General features: G+C 40.4%; 1 protein-coding gene across 2 annotated transcripts in view; it reads left to right on the forward strand.

The window, feature by feature from the left end:
* MPPED2 (metallophosphoesterase domain containing 2) overlaps window positions 1-19,655 on the forward strand; it is a 107,958-nt gene that overhangs the window by 43,430 nt on the left and 44,873 nt on the right. For both annotated transcript variants that reach the window (XM_075755295.1, XM_075755296.1), the window contains exon 4: window positions 15,716-15,941. In XM_075755295.1, the coding sequence (XP_075611410.1) occupies window positions 15,716-15,941 (226 nt within the window). The remainder of the gene's footprint in view (window positions 1-15,715; window positions 15,942-19,655) is intronic.

The following is a 19,655-nucleotide window of genomic DNA, read 5'->3' on the forward strand; positions in this document are numbered from 1 at the left end:
TGACATGATACTTCTTTAATAAAAACAAATCAGTGAGCTCTAAATTTCTCCAAATTCAGAAGGATATTAGCTTTTAAAGTATTTTGAACTAATTTCGAACCAGAAGGAAGCTTATGAATATTTTAATGTAAAATTATGGCAATAAACCCAAATCTCTTCCTATTTTTATAAATTGATTTATTTCTGATTTGTGCTTTTACCATCTGGAGCATATTTTGAACCCTACATTGCTCTGCTTGTTATAGCTAGAGTGAATAACTGACTAAACATAACATTTTGATGGACAAAACTCTCAGCACTTAAAAAAAAAAATTTGCATTCGTTGCAAGTGAAAGAAAACGCTGAAGTAGCTTTAATCCTGTAAGTATGGATGAGTTTTGCACAGCTGTTCTGGGAGAGAGGGAAGCAACTCCCTGGAAAATCTATTAGTCTAATTTTGAAAACAGCTATGTCTCTGTGAGCGGCTCTGATGAGGAGCATCTTTAGGCTTCAGGCACTGGGATGGGATACTTTACTTTAAAAAGAGGTTGAGCTGGCTGCTGATGGCAGTTGACACTTCCATTGGCGTTGGTGTTCCGCTGTCCCTCGGATAGCGGTAGGACTTGCGTCTGATTTGCAGGATCCAGACCACGCTGGCTGCCTACTGCAGAGATGCTCTGAACTGGAGAATAACGGAGACCTGAAGGTGCGCTGGCGAGCCGTACGGACAGCTTTGGTGTGTCTAATTGTTTATTAATTCTCATTGCTAATAGGTGCTGAATATTACAAGTTTGGAACATGTTGATGCAATTTCTTTTAAAAAACCTCCACATTTAGTATGATGAAATCTAGAGTCACCTTCATGTTTTTTTGGTTTGATGGTTGGCTTGGTGGGTGTCGTGTCCCCCCCCCCCCCCCCAATTTAGTTCTCTGGGATTTGAATCTCACTGTGTCTTTATGGTAAAATTTTTAAAAACTTCTTCCAAGTTTATTTAGATTTTATTGCAGTATCACTACTTAAGAGTATTTCCTTTGCTTTTGTTCTAACTTGAACTGTGTTTAATGTCACTATTAAATTCTCATTTGTACTTAATTTTAGATTCCCATATGGCTTGACTAAATTATTCATCAATACTCAGCTTTTATTTGCATACATTTTTAAAAGATATATTAATACTAATTTTAATTTTTTTCTTCTCAGAGGAATACAAAAATAATCTGAATGTTGCATTTTATGGTATTTATGAAATAGTGGGAAAATACAGCCATGTGGATTTTTGGTAATAGGCTAGATAACATTTTCCGGATGTAGCAATCTACAGTGAAATGTGAAAACAAAATGAAAAAAGTGCAAAATTCTATTTTTGTGCTATGGTTATTATGGCTGCATCTTCATATTTATCCTCTGCTCTGAGTCAGATACTAGATGCTTTGTGCAAAACAGAACCCTAGAAGCGTAACCTAAATGCTAAAAGAGGAGAAATTGTATAGAAATGAGTGTCAAGATAGTAAAATTTCCACTGACTGAAGTGCGTGAGGAGCAGTGTAAGTTTATTACTACCTGATCAGTTGTTTCTTGTTTTGTTCTTGTTATTCCTGGCAACTTTTCATAAAGAAATTTAACAAGAAACTATTTTTTCTCTGTTAATTGAATACATAGAAACTTTCAGGGTTTTTATCTCAATTGTAGTCACTAATTTACTAGAGTGCCAGTGTAAAATACTCTATACATAAAGTTGTGTACTACCTGCTATGAGCAGTCAAACCAAATGTTAAGGTGTTATTTGACAGCCATTAGAAAACTTGGCTCAGGTGAAATGTGCTTTCAAAGAGAATAATGTTCTGGATTGAGTGGCTCTTTATATGTTGAAACCTCAGATTCATTTGGTAATTTTCAATGAAAGAAAGGAGGCAGCGAGCACTGGAAAGTATTGCACAAGTCTTGGGCAGGACTTTCAATCACAATAATTGCTCAGTCATTTCTTGGATAAGGTTTCAAATAACAAACCATAACCAAAACAAATTTATAAAATAAGCAAAATAATTCTTCCTTTCAATTCCCTCTTTCCCGCAAATCCACTTTAAAACAGAACAAAGATTTATGGTCGTTATATTGACCAGGCATGAAACAAGTAATGCCACCCAAATAGAAAGTTTTATAGACATTGTTGTCAAATTCTTCTTGCAGCGTTGCTGCTGCAGCCGCATATAACATGAGAATGATTTCACTGGAAAAGCAATCAAAGTGTGTATTCCTTGTACACCATCAATTTATTTTGCCACTTACAAATTAAATGTTGCATCAAAAATACAAAGTGCAAAAATGCCTCTCCTAAATTTTCACATCACGTGCACCATATTAACAATATCTCATTAAAATAAGACGTCTTTCTGTTAGTAGAGCATCACATTCCTGTTTAGAAAGAACAATGGTTTCGGGGTGGAGGAGTTGCTTTGAGCAGAGAGAGGTTGGGGCTGGAGGGGGGGAGAAAGCACTGCAGATTTCAGTATAATGTGTAGTGTTCAAAGAAATTTTATTTCATCATAAAGATTAGCAGGCTGTGTAATTCAATTTAAAGCTGGTTGGCAGTGTCCTGTCTATTACAGAGGCTTTTTTTTTTAATCACCACTGGTTTGGGTTTTTTTTATGTTGTATGCGACTACAGAACCTAACAGACAGCAGGAATGATCCTTGGGTTTTGTGCCTCCTGCTCCCCTTCCTCTTTGCAGTTCTGCATGTTAGGAAATGTGTGAGATTACCTTAAACTGAGCTACAAAGCAGCATCTCAGGGAAATGCCATCCTGTGGGGTTTTTTTGGCTTGTATGAAATGATTTTTTTAAAAAAAAAAATTTTTTTTTTTTTTGTGGCCATCCACTTGAGAGTGAAGATCTGCTAAAAATCTTAGATTGGGGGGGTTGAATCAAGCTTAAAAATCAAATGTTAGCATTTATTCACACTGTTGTGGACACGACTATGCTGTAGAAAAGCAACATGCAGCAGATTATCTTAGCGCAAGACTGGCAGACCTTTATCTTACAGTAATTGCCTATACTAGGGGGTTAATAAATGTTCCAAGAATTACCAACTACTTTTTTTTGTTAAAGAAAAATAGATTGTTGCTTCTTGCTGGCTATGATCAGCCTGCATAGCTTGTTAATGAACCCTCTTGTTGCAGTGGGCTGGAGCTCGGTATTTGAGCGTGGACAAACTCTGCATGCTTTGTATGTATCGGGAATGATGTGTCTCGGCACAAAAGGGCTGCGAAAGAAAGACCCGTGCAACTCCAGCTCTCCCACTCATCCCGGTCGTGCCTGTTAGAAGAGCTTGAAATCTTTGTTGGCTGTCTTTAGGGAGTATATTGATTTCGGAGGATGGGTGTTCTATTCGTGGGCAATCTGGTACCCCTGGAGAAAAAGGAGAAAAGAACCCCTTCTCCCAGAGCCAAAGGAATTGGCATTTTTTTTGTCCTGCTTTGTCATCCTGAGGATGACAGCGTGAATAAGGGTGCTTGTTCTGTAGGGTGGTTACGAGACCCACCGGCAGCGTCGTCTTCTCTTGGTGACCCTGGTGCAAGGCTGGGAGGACCCCTTCTGCTGCCACGTCCCGCGGCGCTGGGCCGATCTCTGTGTTTGGCTGACGTGTGGGTCGGTTCGTGGTGGCCCTTCCACAGCTTCGGGAACTGAGTTTCTCAGGACTTGAGATCGCTTGGAGGCTTGGGTCACCTCGGTGTCTCACTTCACGGAGCTGTTCTGGTCTCTCTGTTCTCATCCTACCCCCCAGCTGTGAGGTGACGGTTACCAGACCCTCGCTTACTATTGATGGTACGTTTAGTAGAGGAGGAACAAAGCAGCAGAACGGGGGACAGCGCTGTAAGGAGAGAGGCAAGAAGATGCAAAGCCAACACAGGAGAGAACAAAATAGCATCGTGCTGGGGGAGGGACGGAGGCTACAAAGAAGAGGGAGACAAATGAGATGTAAAGTAGTGGAGATCCACCTGCTTTTTCCAGAACTTCGTTTCTTCCCCAGGTAATCAAATTAAGAAATGAAAACTCAGGAACACGCTGTACTTTGAATTTCCTGTGACTTGTCGATAAGTGAACCTTAAAGACCTCAGAATTATGTACATCTTTTGTAATGAGCCAGAATCTTTAATATTGCAGGCCAGGCTGGGTATCAGAGTGCAACAGCTCCTTTTCTTCTGAACGTTGCCGTTAATTTTTATTTTTTTTTTAAATGTGACCAGCCACAGAAACAAGGAGAGTTCTAGTTTAAAACAGAGCTCCAAATGACAAAAAGTTGCCTGCATTTCCTTACTTTTACCTGACCTTCTCTCCCCCATACATTCCTCTTAAGGCTCCCCACTCCTGAAGCAGCATTTGGCATTTGCCTTCACTCCTGAGAGATGAGCAGAAAAGCTGGAAGGCAACCGTGATGTTTCCTGCGTTTTTGTGCAGATGTCTCCTGAGCATTATCGTGGGGAAAGAAGTTTGTTCCTTCAGCTCTCCTCTGTCCCTGCTGCAGGCTTCGGTGGTCGCTGGGAATAAAATGAAGTAGCTGTAGCAATACTTGTGGCCCTGAGAGTAAAAGTCCCAGACTAATGTCCCCTCGCAAAACCTCTGCCAAATTAATTCCCAGCCTAGCGCTGGTTGGGCTGTAGGGAAAGCTATTTGCCATTTGCAGTCTCCTGGCTGTAAATTATAATCCTGTGCCATTAGCTGGAGTGTGAAAGGCGGGGAGGGATTGCCTGAGCGAGAACGGCGGAAGGGATGCCCTGCTGCGGCCGTCACCCGCCTGCCCTGGGGACCGCTGCTCCGGTGACTGACAGCTCTGGCTGTCCCTCTTAAAACGGGTCCTGGCATCTGAGCAGGTTACTAGAGAGGATGCGTGTACAGTTAGAGTGGAAGCAATATAGCCATTCATAAACAAATGCTTCCGTGAAGCCAGCTGTAAAAACAATGATGCTTGCCTTTGAGGTGAAAGGGCAGAACCTTAGCAGAAAGGAGTATAAATAAGAAATAAATTGTTACCTTTGTGTAAGTGACTGAAATAGCTGCTCTCTTAGTGCTTTGTCTTAATGACCTGCTCTGATTAACTCTAGCTGTCGCTTTATTCAGCAAAACTTGAGGTCGGCATATCATGCTTTTTTATGGCAGTTTTTTCATCCCCCCCCCCCCCCCCCCCCCCCCCCCCCCCCCCCCCCCCCCCCCCCCCCCCCCCCCCCCTTTTTTTTTTTTAAGTCTAGAAGTGATGGCTAAAATGGGTGAGTCAGGAGAGATCCTACTCTGCAGAAGGCACACTAGATGAAAAAATTGCAAACACTGCATGCCCCAACAGTTAATGATAGCATTTACTTACAGAGAAATATTTATTCATGTACCGGGATCCTTGGTGTACTTCTGTACACAAAGGAAAGTACAGATGCTGCATCGTACAGATTTTCCGGCACCTTGTGAAAATGTTACTGTAAATTCAAATGCACAGGTACAGGTACCATAAAATCTCACATATCCATTTAACTTGATTTAAAAACATTTCATTACTTTGGTAGGATAGGTGTTTACTCTTATCCTTACTAAGGAGCAGAGACGACTGCAGCAGAGGGCCTATGTACTTGTAGTAACAAGGATAGGAAAGGTAAGAGTTTCACCTGGGGTTACTATATGTGCTTAAACTGACAAGGGAGGTATCTGAGGCTGTGTGCCATTCTGCTCAGGCAATTCTGGATGGCTAGGAAAAAACCACTGCATAAGAGGAATTCAGTTCCTTGTAATAACACGATACAGCTGGAGTGATTCGGTTGTCTCCTTTAGTAGCTAAGAAACCTCTCTGTGGTCTGGGTTATTAGAAGGAATTTCCTTACAGGGCTCAGGAGATTCCTGGTATCCAAGTTCATCTTGAAAGACTATAATGGAATGTTTAGGTTTATTTAGAATAGTAAATTTAAATGTGGGATTCAGAAAATAATAAAGGAGGTTTATAAAGACCTGCCTGAATATTTTTAGTTGACTGTAAATTGTGTTTGTGTTCTCTCTGTACCTCCTCTTTGGTTTTTATCCTCTGTAAAAATTTCAGGGAAGGATTGTGGAGGGAGTTCTGGAATTCAGTACCTGGTGCTGTCAAATCGGTATCGGGCTGCTTCTAGAAATGGAGCTTAGTTCAGGTTTTAGATTTCTCCTCTTCCGACTTACAAAAGGGAGGGAAAATTCCTAACAACCATCAGCATCGCCATCCGAAAATATGTTTAAAACCACCTTGGAATATCAAACTTGCTTCTCATTGTTTACAAGAAAGAGCACAAAACGTGATCCCAGGGTAGAGTTTCAAAAGCAGCTAATTGCTTTAGCACGCTGGAGAATGTTACATTCTCAGAGTTATTAAAAAGCTGATGGTCCTGCTTTTAAACAGCAGTCCGTGCTTTTAAAACCTTTGGGATATTTAAAAAATATTTTATCTTATTTCTCATTTTTCCTTTCAGTTTCTTTTCCTTGTAATTATTCTTGCTGTCGTCCTTGCGTATTATCTTTTTCCCTTATCACCGTGAGAACTTATCCACGTTACATTAGTATTGGTAGTTAGTGAAGTGTGACCCCCAGTATGTTTTATATTTTTACCAACAATGTACTCTAAAGTCGTAATTTTGAAAGGAAGAGTTTCAGTTCCATGTATAAAAATTGAGAAGTTATGGAAAATATACTGTATTATAGAAAGAAAACTAAAATACTTATCAGAAGATTCTTGTTTATGTATTTGAGATTTTTCTTCTCGTAAGAAATGTTGTGACCACCCTGCTGGGCTACAGAAAAAAGGTGGCATCTGGAGGGATTTTTTCAGAAATACTGACTAGGCTTTACCGGGCGGCGAGGTAGAGGGAGGCATCTGCCTGCTGCTTCGTGCATTGTAAGCCTCAAAGACTTTCATTTAAAAATGAGAAAACAAGTAATGGGAACAAGTTGAAAGAGGAGAGACACAAGAGAATGTTTTTGGTGATTATATTTGTTTCCTGATGGATTTATTTATCGTAAAGTAGGTGGGTAGATAGATCTCAGAAGTATCCTGGTAGAGGTGTGTGTTTCGGTCCTGGGGACAGAAAAAGAAGTTCTGCTGCTCACATAAAGGTCCCTGTCCCTAAGACGGAAAAATCTGGGGCAGAATCTGGATCTAGGTCCTGCATTTATAGTTCTTATTGCCTTCAGTAAGTAGTGAAGAACTGATATCCAGACTTGTTTCTCGTTTAAATAAAGATTTTACTTTGTCTGGAAAATCTTGTCCTTAGCATTCGCTGGCCTTTTGCAGTGTGAAAAAATATGTACGTGAAAATACCGAGACATTGTCTGTGATAATTATGATTAGCCTAATTACTTTCTGTGTAATTGTTTCTCAAGATGACCTCCTTTTTGATGGCTTTTATTCATTTATTTTAGAAAAAAAGACTTAATTGGAATTGTAAATTACAGAGACAAAGGGTAGTAGGTCCAGATCTGTTTGTGTGAGACAGCGACTGTTGGGTTTTATATTCTTAAGATTCATGGAGGAAAAATCATTTAAATTGATACAATATGTGTGTGCACAAGGTAATATCAACAACCAATGTATTATTTCAAAATCTGGTGCGTTTCTGTATAGAGGATTAGGTTATAAAGTGTGGGGGGACTCCGAAAAGAAAATAGATTTGTGTATTGATGCCTTTAGAAATATTATTTGAGGGCAATAAAATGTTCCCTGAAATTCCCTCCTGAGTGGAGAAGATGGAGTTTGTTTGCAGTAATTGCATTTTCTAGCATTTGCTTTCGCACTTTCCAATATGAGTTAAGCCAATTGGAACCTGTGATTTCGTTTTGCTTATTGGCAAAAGTACCATGTAAATTGATCTGTGATGCATTTATAGAGAATGCTTTGAAAATTTTGAAATAGAGATGGCTTTTTCATATTAGATTTAGATAGTATTAGGGTTCATTTCTATATTTTAGCCTAATGTAATAGTAACCAAAAATGTTCCTTTTCAATTTAGTCTTAATCAAGTTCAAGGAGAACATTTCTACTTAGCCCCACTGGCACTGTGAAGGCCGAGTTTATGTTCCCATTCTCAGCCTCGATATTCAGAATTTAAGATCTGAGCCGTTTGAAATCACACTGAGCTGAAATCCGTCTAAAACTTGTCAGCCCTGGTACATTAAGATCTCGATCACAAGACGAAAACGTAGAATTATGTTGGACAAAATATAGCGTATTTCTATGTATTTGCAGTATACGTGCACTATATATAGACCTTAAACTACAGGGGGCTCAATGCAAATCTCATCACAAGTGTAAATATGGGGTAATTCTGTTTAGAGGAATACCTTCAAGTCTGCCAGACAAAAGATGTTCTTGCCTTAAAACATTATATATTTTCCCAAGTGAATGTTATTTCACTTGAAGGATCACTTTGAAAGTACGCACGTAGCCACAAAGTGGTCGGAGTAGTCCTTCACGTATTGCTTTGCTACGGGAAGGAGAAGGGTAGCAGGAACTGCCATTTCTGCAAGAATCGCTTTCAAAAATGGAAAAAATAAGGCTACTGTGATTGGCAACGAGGGTGTTCTCAGAATTTGCTAAACTTAAAGGGTAACTTCATAGCTGTCAGCTTTTTTAAGTTAAAGGGGTTTTTTTTATTATTGCTATTTTTCTTGAAAGCTCCATCTTTTAGGTTCCATAATTACAAGCCTGCAAAGAAAGCTTTGCCAGGGACTAGCAAGCAGACAAATCTGTGCTACGTCTGTTTCAAATTTCCTAATTTTAAAGTCAGTTTGGGAGACTTTTTACACCTAAAGTTGGCAGTGCTGTGAGCTGCAAAATCTGGAGGCTTCTATGTTTTTGAGGTTAGGCTAAACAAAAACTTCAGATTCTGTCTGTTTCAAAACAAATAAATGCCATGTATTAATTGATAAAACTTTAGCGAAGCTTTCATGTTTCAAGAAAAAAATGTTTCAATAACGGTAGCCCAGTGAAATTCAAAACAACTTTGAGATCAAAACCCGACACAAGTTATGTCAGAATAACGCCGAGGAAGGCAGGGAACAGCGCTGAAGTGGAACAAAAGATTGTCGCTTATGTTATGCTCTTTTTTTTTTTTTTTTCTTTTACCAGAGAGGAGAAGGATATTAATCACAAACAGTTACATTAGAATAATGTTACGGTTGAGACATAAATGCATAAAAGCAAGGAATCGTTACCAATGCAGAGCATCGCTAAATCGGACCCATAGTTAACTAGGTTCTGCAGCGTATATGGCCCTGCTCAGGGTTCACACCGCGCTTGGCCACGTTACGGCCCCATGTTGTGCAAAATTCACTGCCTTTACCTGTGGCAGAGAGGAGGAGTGGAAGCACTTGGTATCAGGTACCGCTGGTTCTGCAGCGTCAGACTTCTCCTACGTGCCCCTATAGGTTACGTAGCACCTGTACCTGCGGTCCTGCAGCGCCTGGGCACTACGTAGCCGACTTATAGATGCTGAGGCAAGATTCATTCGATACTTCCTTGCTTTCATGGGTTTATGACTCAACCTTGGCATTATTGTAACGTAGTTTTTTGTGTTTAATGTTTCTTAGACTTGGTTTTCCATTGCCAGCATGGAAGAAATCCTAATGCATGAGTTTCAGAGGAGAAGGTAGCAGTCTGAACCTGCTGTGTGGCTCGATCCGCAAGTGTGAGTATTAACGCTAGAGCTGTCAGGCCTTGTGAAAATTAATGAAGCCTGACGGTTACAGAGTGAAAGGTCAGAGGCAGAGCTTGCACTTACCTAACATTTCTGTTTTGTTGTGTCTAACAGCGTTTTCAACAAAGGCGAGCTTTAATGTACAAGCTTTAGATTTATCACAGGAATTCAAGGGTCTCAGCCTTTGCTTCTCCCTGTGCTGTGGTCTGATGTTTTCTTTGCATAAAGGCAAAACAGTTAAACTTTCATTCATCTACTCCTCTTGCTGTGTTGCCCATGTGTGTTTTGCCTGTATTTTTCTTTCTCCAAAATTTTCTTTTGGAGAGGGATTAAAAAAAAAAAAAAGCAGCATCCAAACCAATGATAGTTTAAAAAGCAGGTAGAATACTTTAATCGAGAAGGTTTTGAGAGATCTTGTACTTCAGCTCTTTGTACTTCTTTAGAAGCATGTTCTGGTTTTGTGCATGTCTGGTCTTTTTATTTGCCTGCTTTTTTTGGTTTTAATTATTTCATTCTGTAGATTTCTACAGACACAGAGGTAAATGTGGGTTACGTTTTCAGCTAGTATGTTGGTTGACATCAGTTTTAACTATTCCATTGAGGACTTTTTGTGAAGGCTGTTCAATTAAAACAACCGGAACATTTTCCCAGTCAGTTGGTCAGTCTCATCCTAGAAAAGATGTTTGGTTTTCCTACCCAGTTTAGGATCTCCATACTTGCAGTTAATTGTTGGTGTGAGAAGTCCAGCTTATCGCTTGAAAACTCTAGTCTACATAACTGTACTTACACAATCTGACTCATTTGTTGCTGCCAAAGGAGAAATTGGAGCCTTTGAGATATTCTTTCTTTTAAAAAGCTGAAAGGGCCCTACGAGCATTGCAATTGTGCCGGAAATGCTGGGAAGAGAGAGTAACCATGGCCCTGAGATGCAGTGGGCTTTCCATGAGAACCTCCATGAGGAGTTAGCGAGCTGCAGGACAGTAGCAGGTTCTGCGGGTTGTCCTCGCTGGCCACCCATCGGCGGGCAGCTTGGGCTGCTCTGGCCAGGCAACTGAGAGCAACCTGTGCTGCTGTGGGGGCTGGAACTCCATAGGTGCCACACCAGATCTCGTCCTTTGCTCTTTATCTCCGGATGTGTACGTGGTTGGTTATAGGTGAATGCTCCATGGCTAGTTTTGCACTTCTGAAGCCTATATGATATACCATAAATTGGAGTCGATTCACTGGCACAGGCAGCTCACTTATACAGATTTTCCCTCTTTTTGAAGAGACTATGATGAGAAACTTCAAGGTTTCTCAGCCCATCTCTCAACATATGGCCAAAGGGTCTATGAGGCTATGAAATGGGCATGAAAACGCTTCACATTTCGTGGAAGCGTTGTGTGGTTTGAATAATTAATACATCCGTATGCATATTCAGAGCTTCACATCAAAAGCACTTGCGTGGCATTTGTGTGTAAATATGGGTTTCTACCACTGTATAGACAGCTAATATCACATTATTTCTTATTCACCAGCTTCCCTGTGGGTTTTGTAGGTAGCAGTAGTCAAAAAATAATGTGATTTTTCTATTTTTATAGGGACTCGGCAGTTAACGTTCATTGCCAGTCAGACTCCTTTTCATGTCTGGCAGCTCTACAGAACTTGGGTTGTGTGATTAAATTGTACTCGTATGAGGCATGCCATTTAAACAGGAACGGTTGTTCAGCCGATTAAGGACTCCTAGGATCAAGTACTTGAGGTGAACTTAAAAAAACCACTGGAACACCTACTTAGGTGGGTGGAAAAAAAACCCCCACAACCCCTCACTCCTCCAGCTTCCAGCCCCTCGTGCTGTGTAATAGGTGTATTTAAAGTCAGTCTGTTGTTCAGCTAACACTTTAAAGTGATGTAAGCAGTGCAGCCAGCAAAAGAAGTCCTGCCTTACCGGCAGCATGCACAGAACCTCATTCCTTTTTTGCTACACCCGTTTTCAGCTGGATCGGTTTCCTGATCTGCTCTGCTCTGCGGCCACCAAATCCTTGTGTTGGCAAACAGGTGCGATGGCACAGGAGTGAGGGTGAGCGCCTGGGGACGCGTGGGACTGTAGCTTGAGGGTTGAGTTGTTAAAGGAGAAGTCAGAGAAATCTTCTGAGACTCCCAGATTAATGTATTTACTGTAAACAATTTAGTTTTTACAAATAATTCATGGTTAACTATCTTTGCTTTTATTTGAGTGAGAGTGATACTGACCTTTTGTCTTCCAGATAAGAACAACTTGTCTAATTGCAATATTTTCTTAATCAATCATTACATCGAGCCCTTGCTTCTCCTCTTGAGGACAGACATTGAAAAACATGTTGGCCAAAATAATATATTGACGATAAACACACACATGCACCCTGTGTGTGTATATACACATACAAGATTTCAAATACTCCAGTATAACTGACTCAACTTCACAGACTTGGTGCCCTAATAATTTTTAGTAGCTGTAACTTTTAGCCTTTTGATCTCACCTGTTTAAATTAAAAATACTTAAATGTTTAACTCAATTATTACCCTGAAAGTTGATAATCGGGGTTTCTGAAGTGCTCACCCCAGCAAACACATCAAACTGTTTTCCTAGTTTGGAAAGCCATTCTTGTATCTGTTTTCCAGATTCGCAGTATAAATTAGAATGAATAATATTACTGATGCGTGATGGAAAATGTAATAGTTGAGAAATGAGAATAATAAAGACCAAATGTAGCTAACAAAAATTTAGTGAAGGAGAATGAGGAAATGCCTTTCAACCTGTCTGTTGTGCTACATTGGTCTCTCTCTGTACTGACAGCACAGATGTAGATATGCTGAGATTAAGCTGGTCAAGATGAAACTAAAATACCACGGAGTAGGAGATTTTTCTGTGTGTCTATTTATGCTTCCATATTAAACACAGAAGGTCAGCAGATTATAGACAAAGGGCAGGACTGCCAAAAGCAAACACACCAAAATATTTCATAAATTCTATCAGAGAGAATGAATGTTGTGCACTGCCACAGGGCCTTTCAGGGAGGGAAAACCTGAATGCGCTGAATAAATAGCTAATCTGATTGCAGGTAATTTATTACTGTGATTAGTGCTATATAGTCTTTCCTCAGGAAAGAGGAAAGAAATGGATGAGACTTCCTCTTGCTGCTCCCCTTTGCTTGAGCCTGGTTTTTGATGCGTTGGCATGTTGATGAGTGGTGTTGCTCATCATCAGCTCCCGAGCCGGCTCTGGAAAAGGAAAGCAAAACACGACTGGTTATAAAGTCGGAGAACTAGGGGTGGGGAGTCAGGTCAGACCTTGGTGCCCATCCTGTGGTAAGCATTAAAGTACGTACAAATACGGAGCGAAGCACATCTCGTCTCGTTGCGGGGTGGGGGACCTGGGTCTGCAGCCATTGCATCCTCAGCCTGCAGATGTGCAGTACCGCTGAGCTGGAGCTTATGGGTAGGTGTTGCCAAACCTTGGTCCCCATGGGGTTTCTCCTCCAGGGCCTGTTTTGCCTTATTCCTCAGTCCTGGTGTTGGTCCTTGGGTTTCATTGGTGTGGCCGTGTCCTGAGCATCCTGAGCTCCACAGCACCGGGGAGAGGTGCCTCTCCCCCAGGGCCCCCGGCTCCTTCCTGGCTCTCAAGGGCTGACCAAGCGGAGCCTCTCTCTCTAGTCTTAATAAAATCAATGGTTGTCTTGACACCAATTGCATTAAATACTGTTTAGTTTCCCCTTCTGATTTCAGGTGCTTATATAACATGGTTTGTCTTTTCATGTCCCATGTGTCTTCAAAGCAAGCCCTCTTCTTCAAGGTGTCAAGATAAAAAAAAGCACTGACTTCAAGCAAAAACGTTCCAGACATAATTGGGCATAATTTCAGCAAAATGCGCTGATTTTTCAAGTCTATCATAATAAATGGGAGAAAGTGTAAAACTTGAACATTTATCCAGTAAGATGAGAAGTTTTTCTCTGCTAAAACTGGCAAAAGTTGATAACTTGGCAGAAACCTGAATTTAAGTTCTCCATCCTACTTCTCCGAGAATTTTATCACATCTAGCTTGTTTTGGGGGATTGATAGTTATGACAAGTGTATCAAATTTCATGCCAGTGGTATCTTTTATGTTTCCTGAGAGAGAAGAAAATAGCAATTTTACCTTGTGCCCAGGAGTCACAGAGAGCAGGAATTCCAGGTACCTGCCATGTTGAGTTTTTAAATAAAAATGAATTGCAGAGCAGCGTGTAGCAGAGATGGAGAAGGGGAGGGAAGAGGGAAAGGAGTGAGGCATAAACTGTAGAGGAGCATTTATTGCATCTCCCCCAGTTTTTAATCTAATGCCAGCACCGCAGAGAGTTATGAATTTGTATGACTGCATTTTGTTCAGCTGTGAGGTGTCTGTGAAGATTTCTGCTTGGATTTTTCAGGGGACTAGAGCTTTTTGGTTTTCTGTCTAGAATTAACTAATTTTGCAAAGATGATGTTTATGTGCGTATCTTGTGTCATTCCTGTTTCCGTGCTGTAAATATTGAAAAGCAGAGGGGTTTGACTGGTTCCCTGTAAGTCTTATTTAGGGGAAAGTTAATCTTGTTGTAAATACTTACAGTTTTACTTTGAAACTTACTTTTTTAAAAACAACACAAACCTAAACAGTTTTGAAAGTTGAAAGACAAGTTTTAAACTAGTAAAGCCACATCTGTTTGGAGAACTGTATTCACGAGACATATATAGCATCCGATTCTGCATTCCTCAGGGCAGATGTTGGGAGTACCAGAGCTGGAAGATGGACCCGTAGATTTCCACATGCATTTTGGTGCCTTTATGAAAAAAAAACAACCAACAAAACAAACCACAAAATGACCAAACAACACAAACCCAACCTTTTCTAAATTACTATTAGGAATAAACACCAAAATGAATGATTTGGTATAAGACTAGGAAATCAGGCTTATGGTGAAGGCAGTAGAAGTTAGCTTGGACGCAAACTTACATACAGTTTTTGGCAAGTTACAGTGGGACAGATTTTGTAAAAGAACCCAACTTCTGTGAAGACACCACAGTATGGGACCGTATTTTTAAGGGAGCTCAGCACCCAGTATGTTTATTTGGAAGATCTGGCACTGATTGTTGGTACCAAGTGCTTGAATAATCTGTCTCTGAACTCCAAAAATCTGATTCCGTGGGCCTGATCCATGCCTTGTTCCAAACGATGGGAATAGTTGCCCTGAATTGGGTGATCAAGCCTGTACTCTTCATCTCTGGCCCTCACAGTACATGAATTAACCAGATTTCCTTTTTCCTACCTTATGTCTTATTTGCCCAAGTTTCATGGTTTCTTCTACATGTGTACTTACAGAAATGAGATACCACCATAAACCATGTAATAATAATGGTAATGTGAAAGTCCGTTGCAGGTGAATTGGAGCTTTGGAGAATAGGCTAGGTCTGGAATAAATGCCACTTGAACACAAATCAATCCAAATAATGGCGTAATTAAAAAAACCCACAACAGCACTAGCAGCCTAATTCAGTACCGCATGCCTGGTACCCTCAGGATGTACTTGTGGGGCACACTGCAGTCTCTGGTCCAGCCACCCAGACACCTGAGGTATCTCACTGCCCCTCACTCCTGTGGATTAGGACACAGAGCTGCTGACTCTGACCCAGTCCTGTGAATTAAGTGGTAGGACGTGGTGTCACGTTTAGGCTAACCTAAATCAGTGCGTCATCAGTTGAAAGCGAGGGAGCAGTGGTGGTTTATGCCACCTTTGGAGCTGGTTTGGTGCCTACCAGCTTGTTTTGTTTAACTCTGCAGTGTTTAACTGTGCAGTACAATTGTGACATTGCTTTGTGTGACGTTACTTTACACTTTAACACCGTTTCATTCAGTGGAAGAGAAGCAGCATTAATAACTTCTGCTCAGCGTGGAGATGCACGCGGATCTTGGGTATTTCATTCTGTCACTGCTAGCTGTCTACTTATTGTGCCGGCAATGCTGGCGTGGGAGGAAAATGTGCTAATTAAGTCCTCTTTTTTGTTATTTCAGGAAACCTACCATATGAATATAAAATAGTGATTGCTGGGAATCATGAACTGACATTTGATAAGGAATTCATGGCAGACCTTGTTAAACAAGATTACTACCGCTTTCCCTCTGTGTCCAAATTGAAACCAGAGGACTTTGACAATGTTCAGTCACTCCTGACAAATAGTATTTACTTACAAGATTCAGAGGTAACTGTTAAAGGATTCCGAATATACGGTGCCCCGTGGTAAGTCTCAATTTAAACTTTCTTTGCTATTTATTACTTGAACCACAGCAGGAATCATTCCTGCTGAAAATGCATGAAGCTGCTTTGTTGTGTTGCCTTGCAGAACAGTATCAAACTTAGCAGTAAACCACCCCGAAACAATTGCCACATTTTTTGTGGGTAAATAGCCTATATTTAGCCATGCGTGTGAAGTAACGCAAAAGGAATTGCAATTTCTGTTCTGCCTGCTGAATGCACTTAAATTGTGGACTCAATATCCACTCTGTGCTTGCGGATTAGCTGTAGTGGCATCTTCATATGTATTAGGGAAGGTCCGTTATATTGTATGCAGTTTTGATATTTATGTCTGCTGTGCTAATAGATTAGTATGATAGCATTTAACGCCCACACAGCACATGGTACAAGGCAGCAGGTGCTTTAAGCATTGATTCTGATCAGTTCTAGGCATTATTTTCTTTTGCTTGTAAAGTTGTGATAATGAGATTTCAAGCCGGTTGTGATCTCCTTCCACCCTTGTGCCAAGCACATGCAGGAAAAATTGCTGTCCAGTTTTGTACTAAGGAGGCCCTTCCTTGTTTTTTCTACATGTTGTTTACTTGTGATGCCTGCTATCTCTGTGTGGAGTCTTGGGTAGCACTTGTTTTAAATCCTCATGCTGCTAACAGCCGCAGTCCTTTCAGGCTCCACCAGAAACCTGAACTGCAGTGATGGTGATAATCAACATGCTACTTGGCGGTCTCAATTGTCAGCTGAAGTATTTAGATGCTAATTTATGCACACCTATAAGAAGGGTTTATTAGAAGCTTATAACTTAAATTTTTGATGTCAGGCTTACTTTAAAGGTGAAAGTAGAGGAGAGTTGAACCAAAGAATGGGGCAAACCTATACAGACGTTATAAATTTCCCCCTTCATCTCATCTCGACTGACTGTTCACTTGGCCTGCAGGCCTTGGTGATTCGTGTGACACCACACACATTGACAATGCTTCTGACAGTGCTTTTTTTGTCATATTGTGTACATAAACGCTGGCTAGAAAACTGCGATCTAGTCACGTTCTTGACTTAAGCTACTAATTTTTTTAAGTCATAGCCTTTAGCTAGTAGTTTAAATCAGCCTGACATTGCTTAGCTAAAAAAACCCCCAAACTCTCAATCCTGCAGTATCAGCTAATTGGGAAAGATGATCTTCATTCAGAATCATCTCTTAAAGACATTTCAAAGTGATTTTTTTAGTTATAGCAGCATATAACACGCAGAAGAAGATGGGGCACATAAGGCCTTGGATGGTGTGAAGTGGATGTGAGACTTGCTGCAAGGTGAGCAGCTGTGTGAGCTGCTAAGATTGAAATTGTGTTCACCTTCTTTCATATGTATGTCTCAGACTCAGAGGGCTTGTATTCTGCAGGCGTCCAATGGTTACGAAGTGTAGGCATCTTTTCAAATTTATTTGGGGCAGATTTACCTGAACTCTGCTTACAAAGCTGCCGGAGAGGTCTGGAGAACATAGAATCCAAGTCTGGGGAGGAGGGAGCTTGGCATTCTGAAATGGAGAACTGTGTGATATGCCTTTACATTTACATTTGTATGTACTGGCAAAATGTAGTGATCTTTTTTTCTCCTCTTTTGCTTCCCAAATCCATGATGGCAATCTGTTATCCTTTTGTCTCCAATTGCATTTAGAAGTTCTTTCATTGTGCAGGTACACACATGCATTTAGAATGTTTGTTCTGAAATACTAAGGGATGCCACATCAAGGAACGGAGTTGTTTTAACCGTAACAAGTGACTGGCATACGTATTCTGACCTAGTCGTGAAAGATAAATCTTAATTATTCCTCCCTATAATCCATTGATAACTGGATTTTTCTGATTAGTGATCAATGGGAAATGAAGCTAGATTGCTAGAAAGGCATGCTCAGCTCCAACCAAGTGCAGGCTTCTCTCTCTTGAAGGATGTTTCATTGTGTTCAGCTGTGAAAAGCTGTTGTCAAAGCATGCTTTGAGCAACTGTTGATGTGGAGTTGAGGCTATCATTTTGAATACAGCTTTTTAGATCAGCTAGTCTGTGTTCGGAGCGTAGAGATGCTGTGTCGTCTTTTCTTTCTCTCTCTCTCTTTCTCTTTTGGTTTAATAATGATGGTTCCTGGAAAACGTGAAAATTCAGCTAGTTTACTGCATTGGTCTTTGAGAGGAAGGAAAAGTCACTAGGTACTAGACAAATCTGTTCCAAATCTGTTCTGTGCCTGGAAACTGAGACGGAATGAGCAGACAAGCCTGCTAGCACTTCTTAAATTTTTTTCTCCTTCCCCTCCAATCACATCTCACTCTGCTACTATAAATCTTCATATTACCCCAAAGGAAGAGAATTTGTGCGGGTTTTCTATGTATTTATGGCCTCCTTACCCCAATTAGTTCTGTCACAGAAGTGGAACACTGGTCATTAACCTAGAAGATGCTCCAACCCTAAAATGAGATAAGTTGGCATGTTCAATTTATGTGCATTTTTGTAAGTATTTCCAGAGGGAAAAAATTCTCATTTGCTGATAAAGCTACTGGTTTTAATTTAAAAAGAGGGATCAAACCAAGAATAACAGCTGTGAATTCTGGAGGTTTCAGCCTGTCAGGGGTTTCTAAGAAGTAATTGCCAGAATACTGGGAAAACTGGCTATAAGTCATCTATCTATTTAGAAAATGTAAATTGCCAACTCAGTGTAACTACAGAAAAGAAATAGCAGTCCATATTCATTACATGTTATTACTCATGGTACATCTGAAAGCTTTCTAAAGACCTAAGAGAATTCAAGTAGTGCCTCCTAACTTACAATTTAGTAGAATTTGTATGTAGAAAATAACTTACAATACACGGGAGCATTCATGTGTATTTGCAATTGGAATGTGCGGTGGTGCATATCAACAGCCTCTAAGGAGCAGAAAATTTGAATTTAGCCTGATGGTTCTGAGAGTATTAAATGGCATTAGCTGGAGGGGAGTTGAAAACAGGAGTATCGGCCCCGAAAAGAGAAAAGAGAAGGGTGGGACACGAATCATGTTTGGACCTCTGCTGGTTTTCAGAGGTGGAGAACGTAGCTGACATTTTCACACCTTAAATAGGAGATTGCTTTGATGTAGCTTGAAGGAGCAAAATGGCTGAAGATTTTCCGTTTGGTCTGCAGATAACAATCCACAAAAACATTTCCCTCCTTTCTCTTCCTTCCGACTTTGCCCTATGAACCTGGCTTGTTTGGTGAGAAAATAATTGATAGTTTATGCAGTCCAAACTTTTAAAGATTCCAATGGAAACATTTTTCTCCTTTGGAAATTTGACATTGAGGCTACTTACTGAACAGGACAAAAAATACAAACAGTAATGGATATAGGAATTTTTAAATCTTAAAACTCTCTTTGTGAAGTATATGTGAGCATAACTCGTACTGATGTATCTGTGAAAGGGCAAGGAGAGACAGACTGGGTTTTACTGCACCTTCGGGTGCTGACTGCATTGAAGTGAATACATACAAGTTTTATTTAAATTCAAATGTTGTTATTTTAAAATACATGTGTTTTTTTTAAATTACATTTGAAATTGTTGATCCATGCTAAGGACTGAAATTACTATAGTCTACTGTAGATGTTTGAATACAAATATTCTAGCAATGTCTGTTTTCTAATGAAGCCTTAAAAGCATTTAAACCACCAGAGAACTGCAGTTAACTGG

The sequence above is a fragment of the Balearica regulorum genome, chromosome 5, assembly GCF_011004875.1.
Source record: "Balearica regulorum gibbericeps isolate bBalReg1 chromosome 5, bBalReg1.pri, whole genome shotgun sequence".
Lineage (NCBI taxonomy): Eukaryota > Metazoa > Chordata > Aves > Gruiformes > Gruidae > Balearica > Balearica regulorum.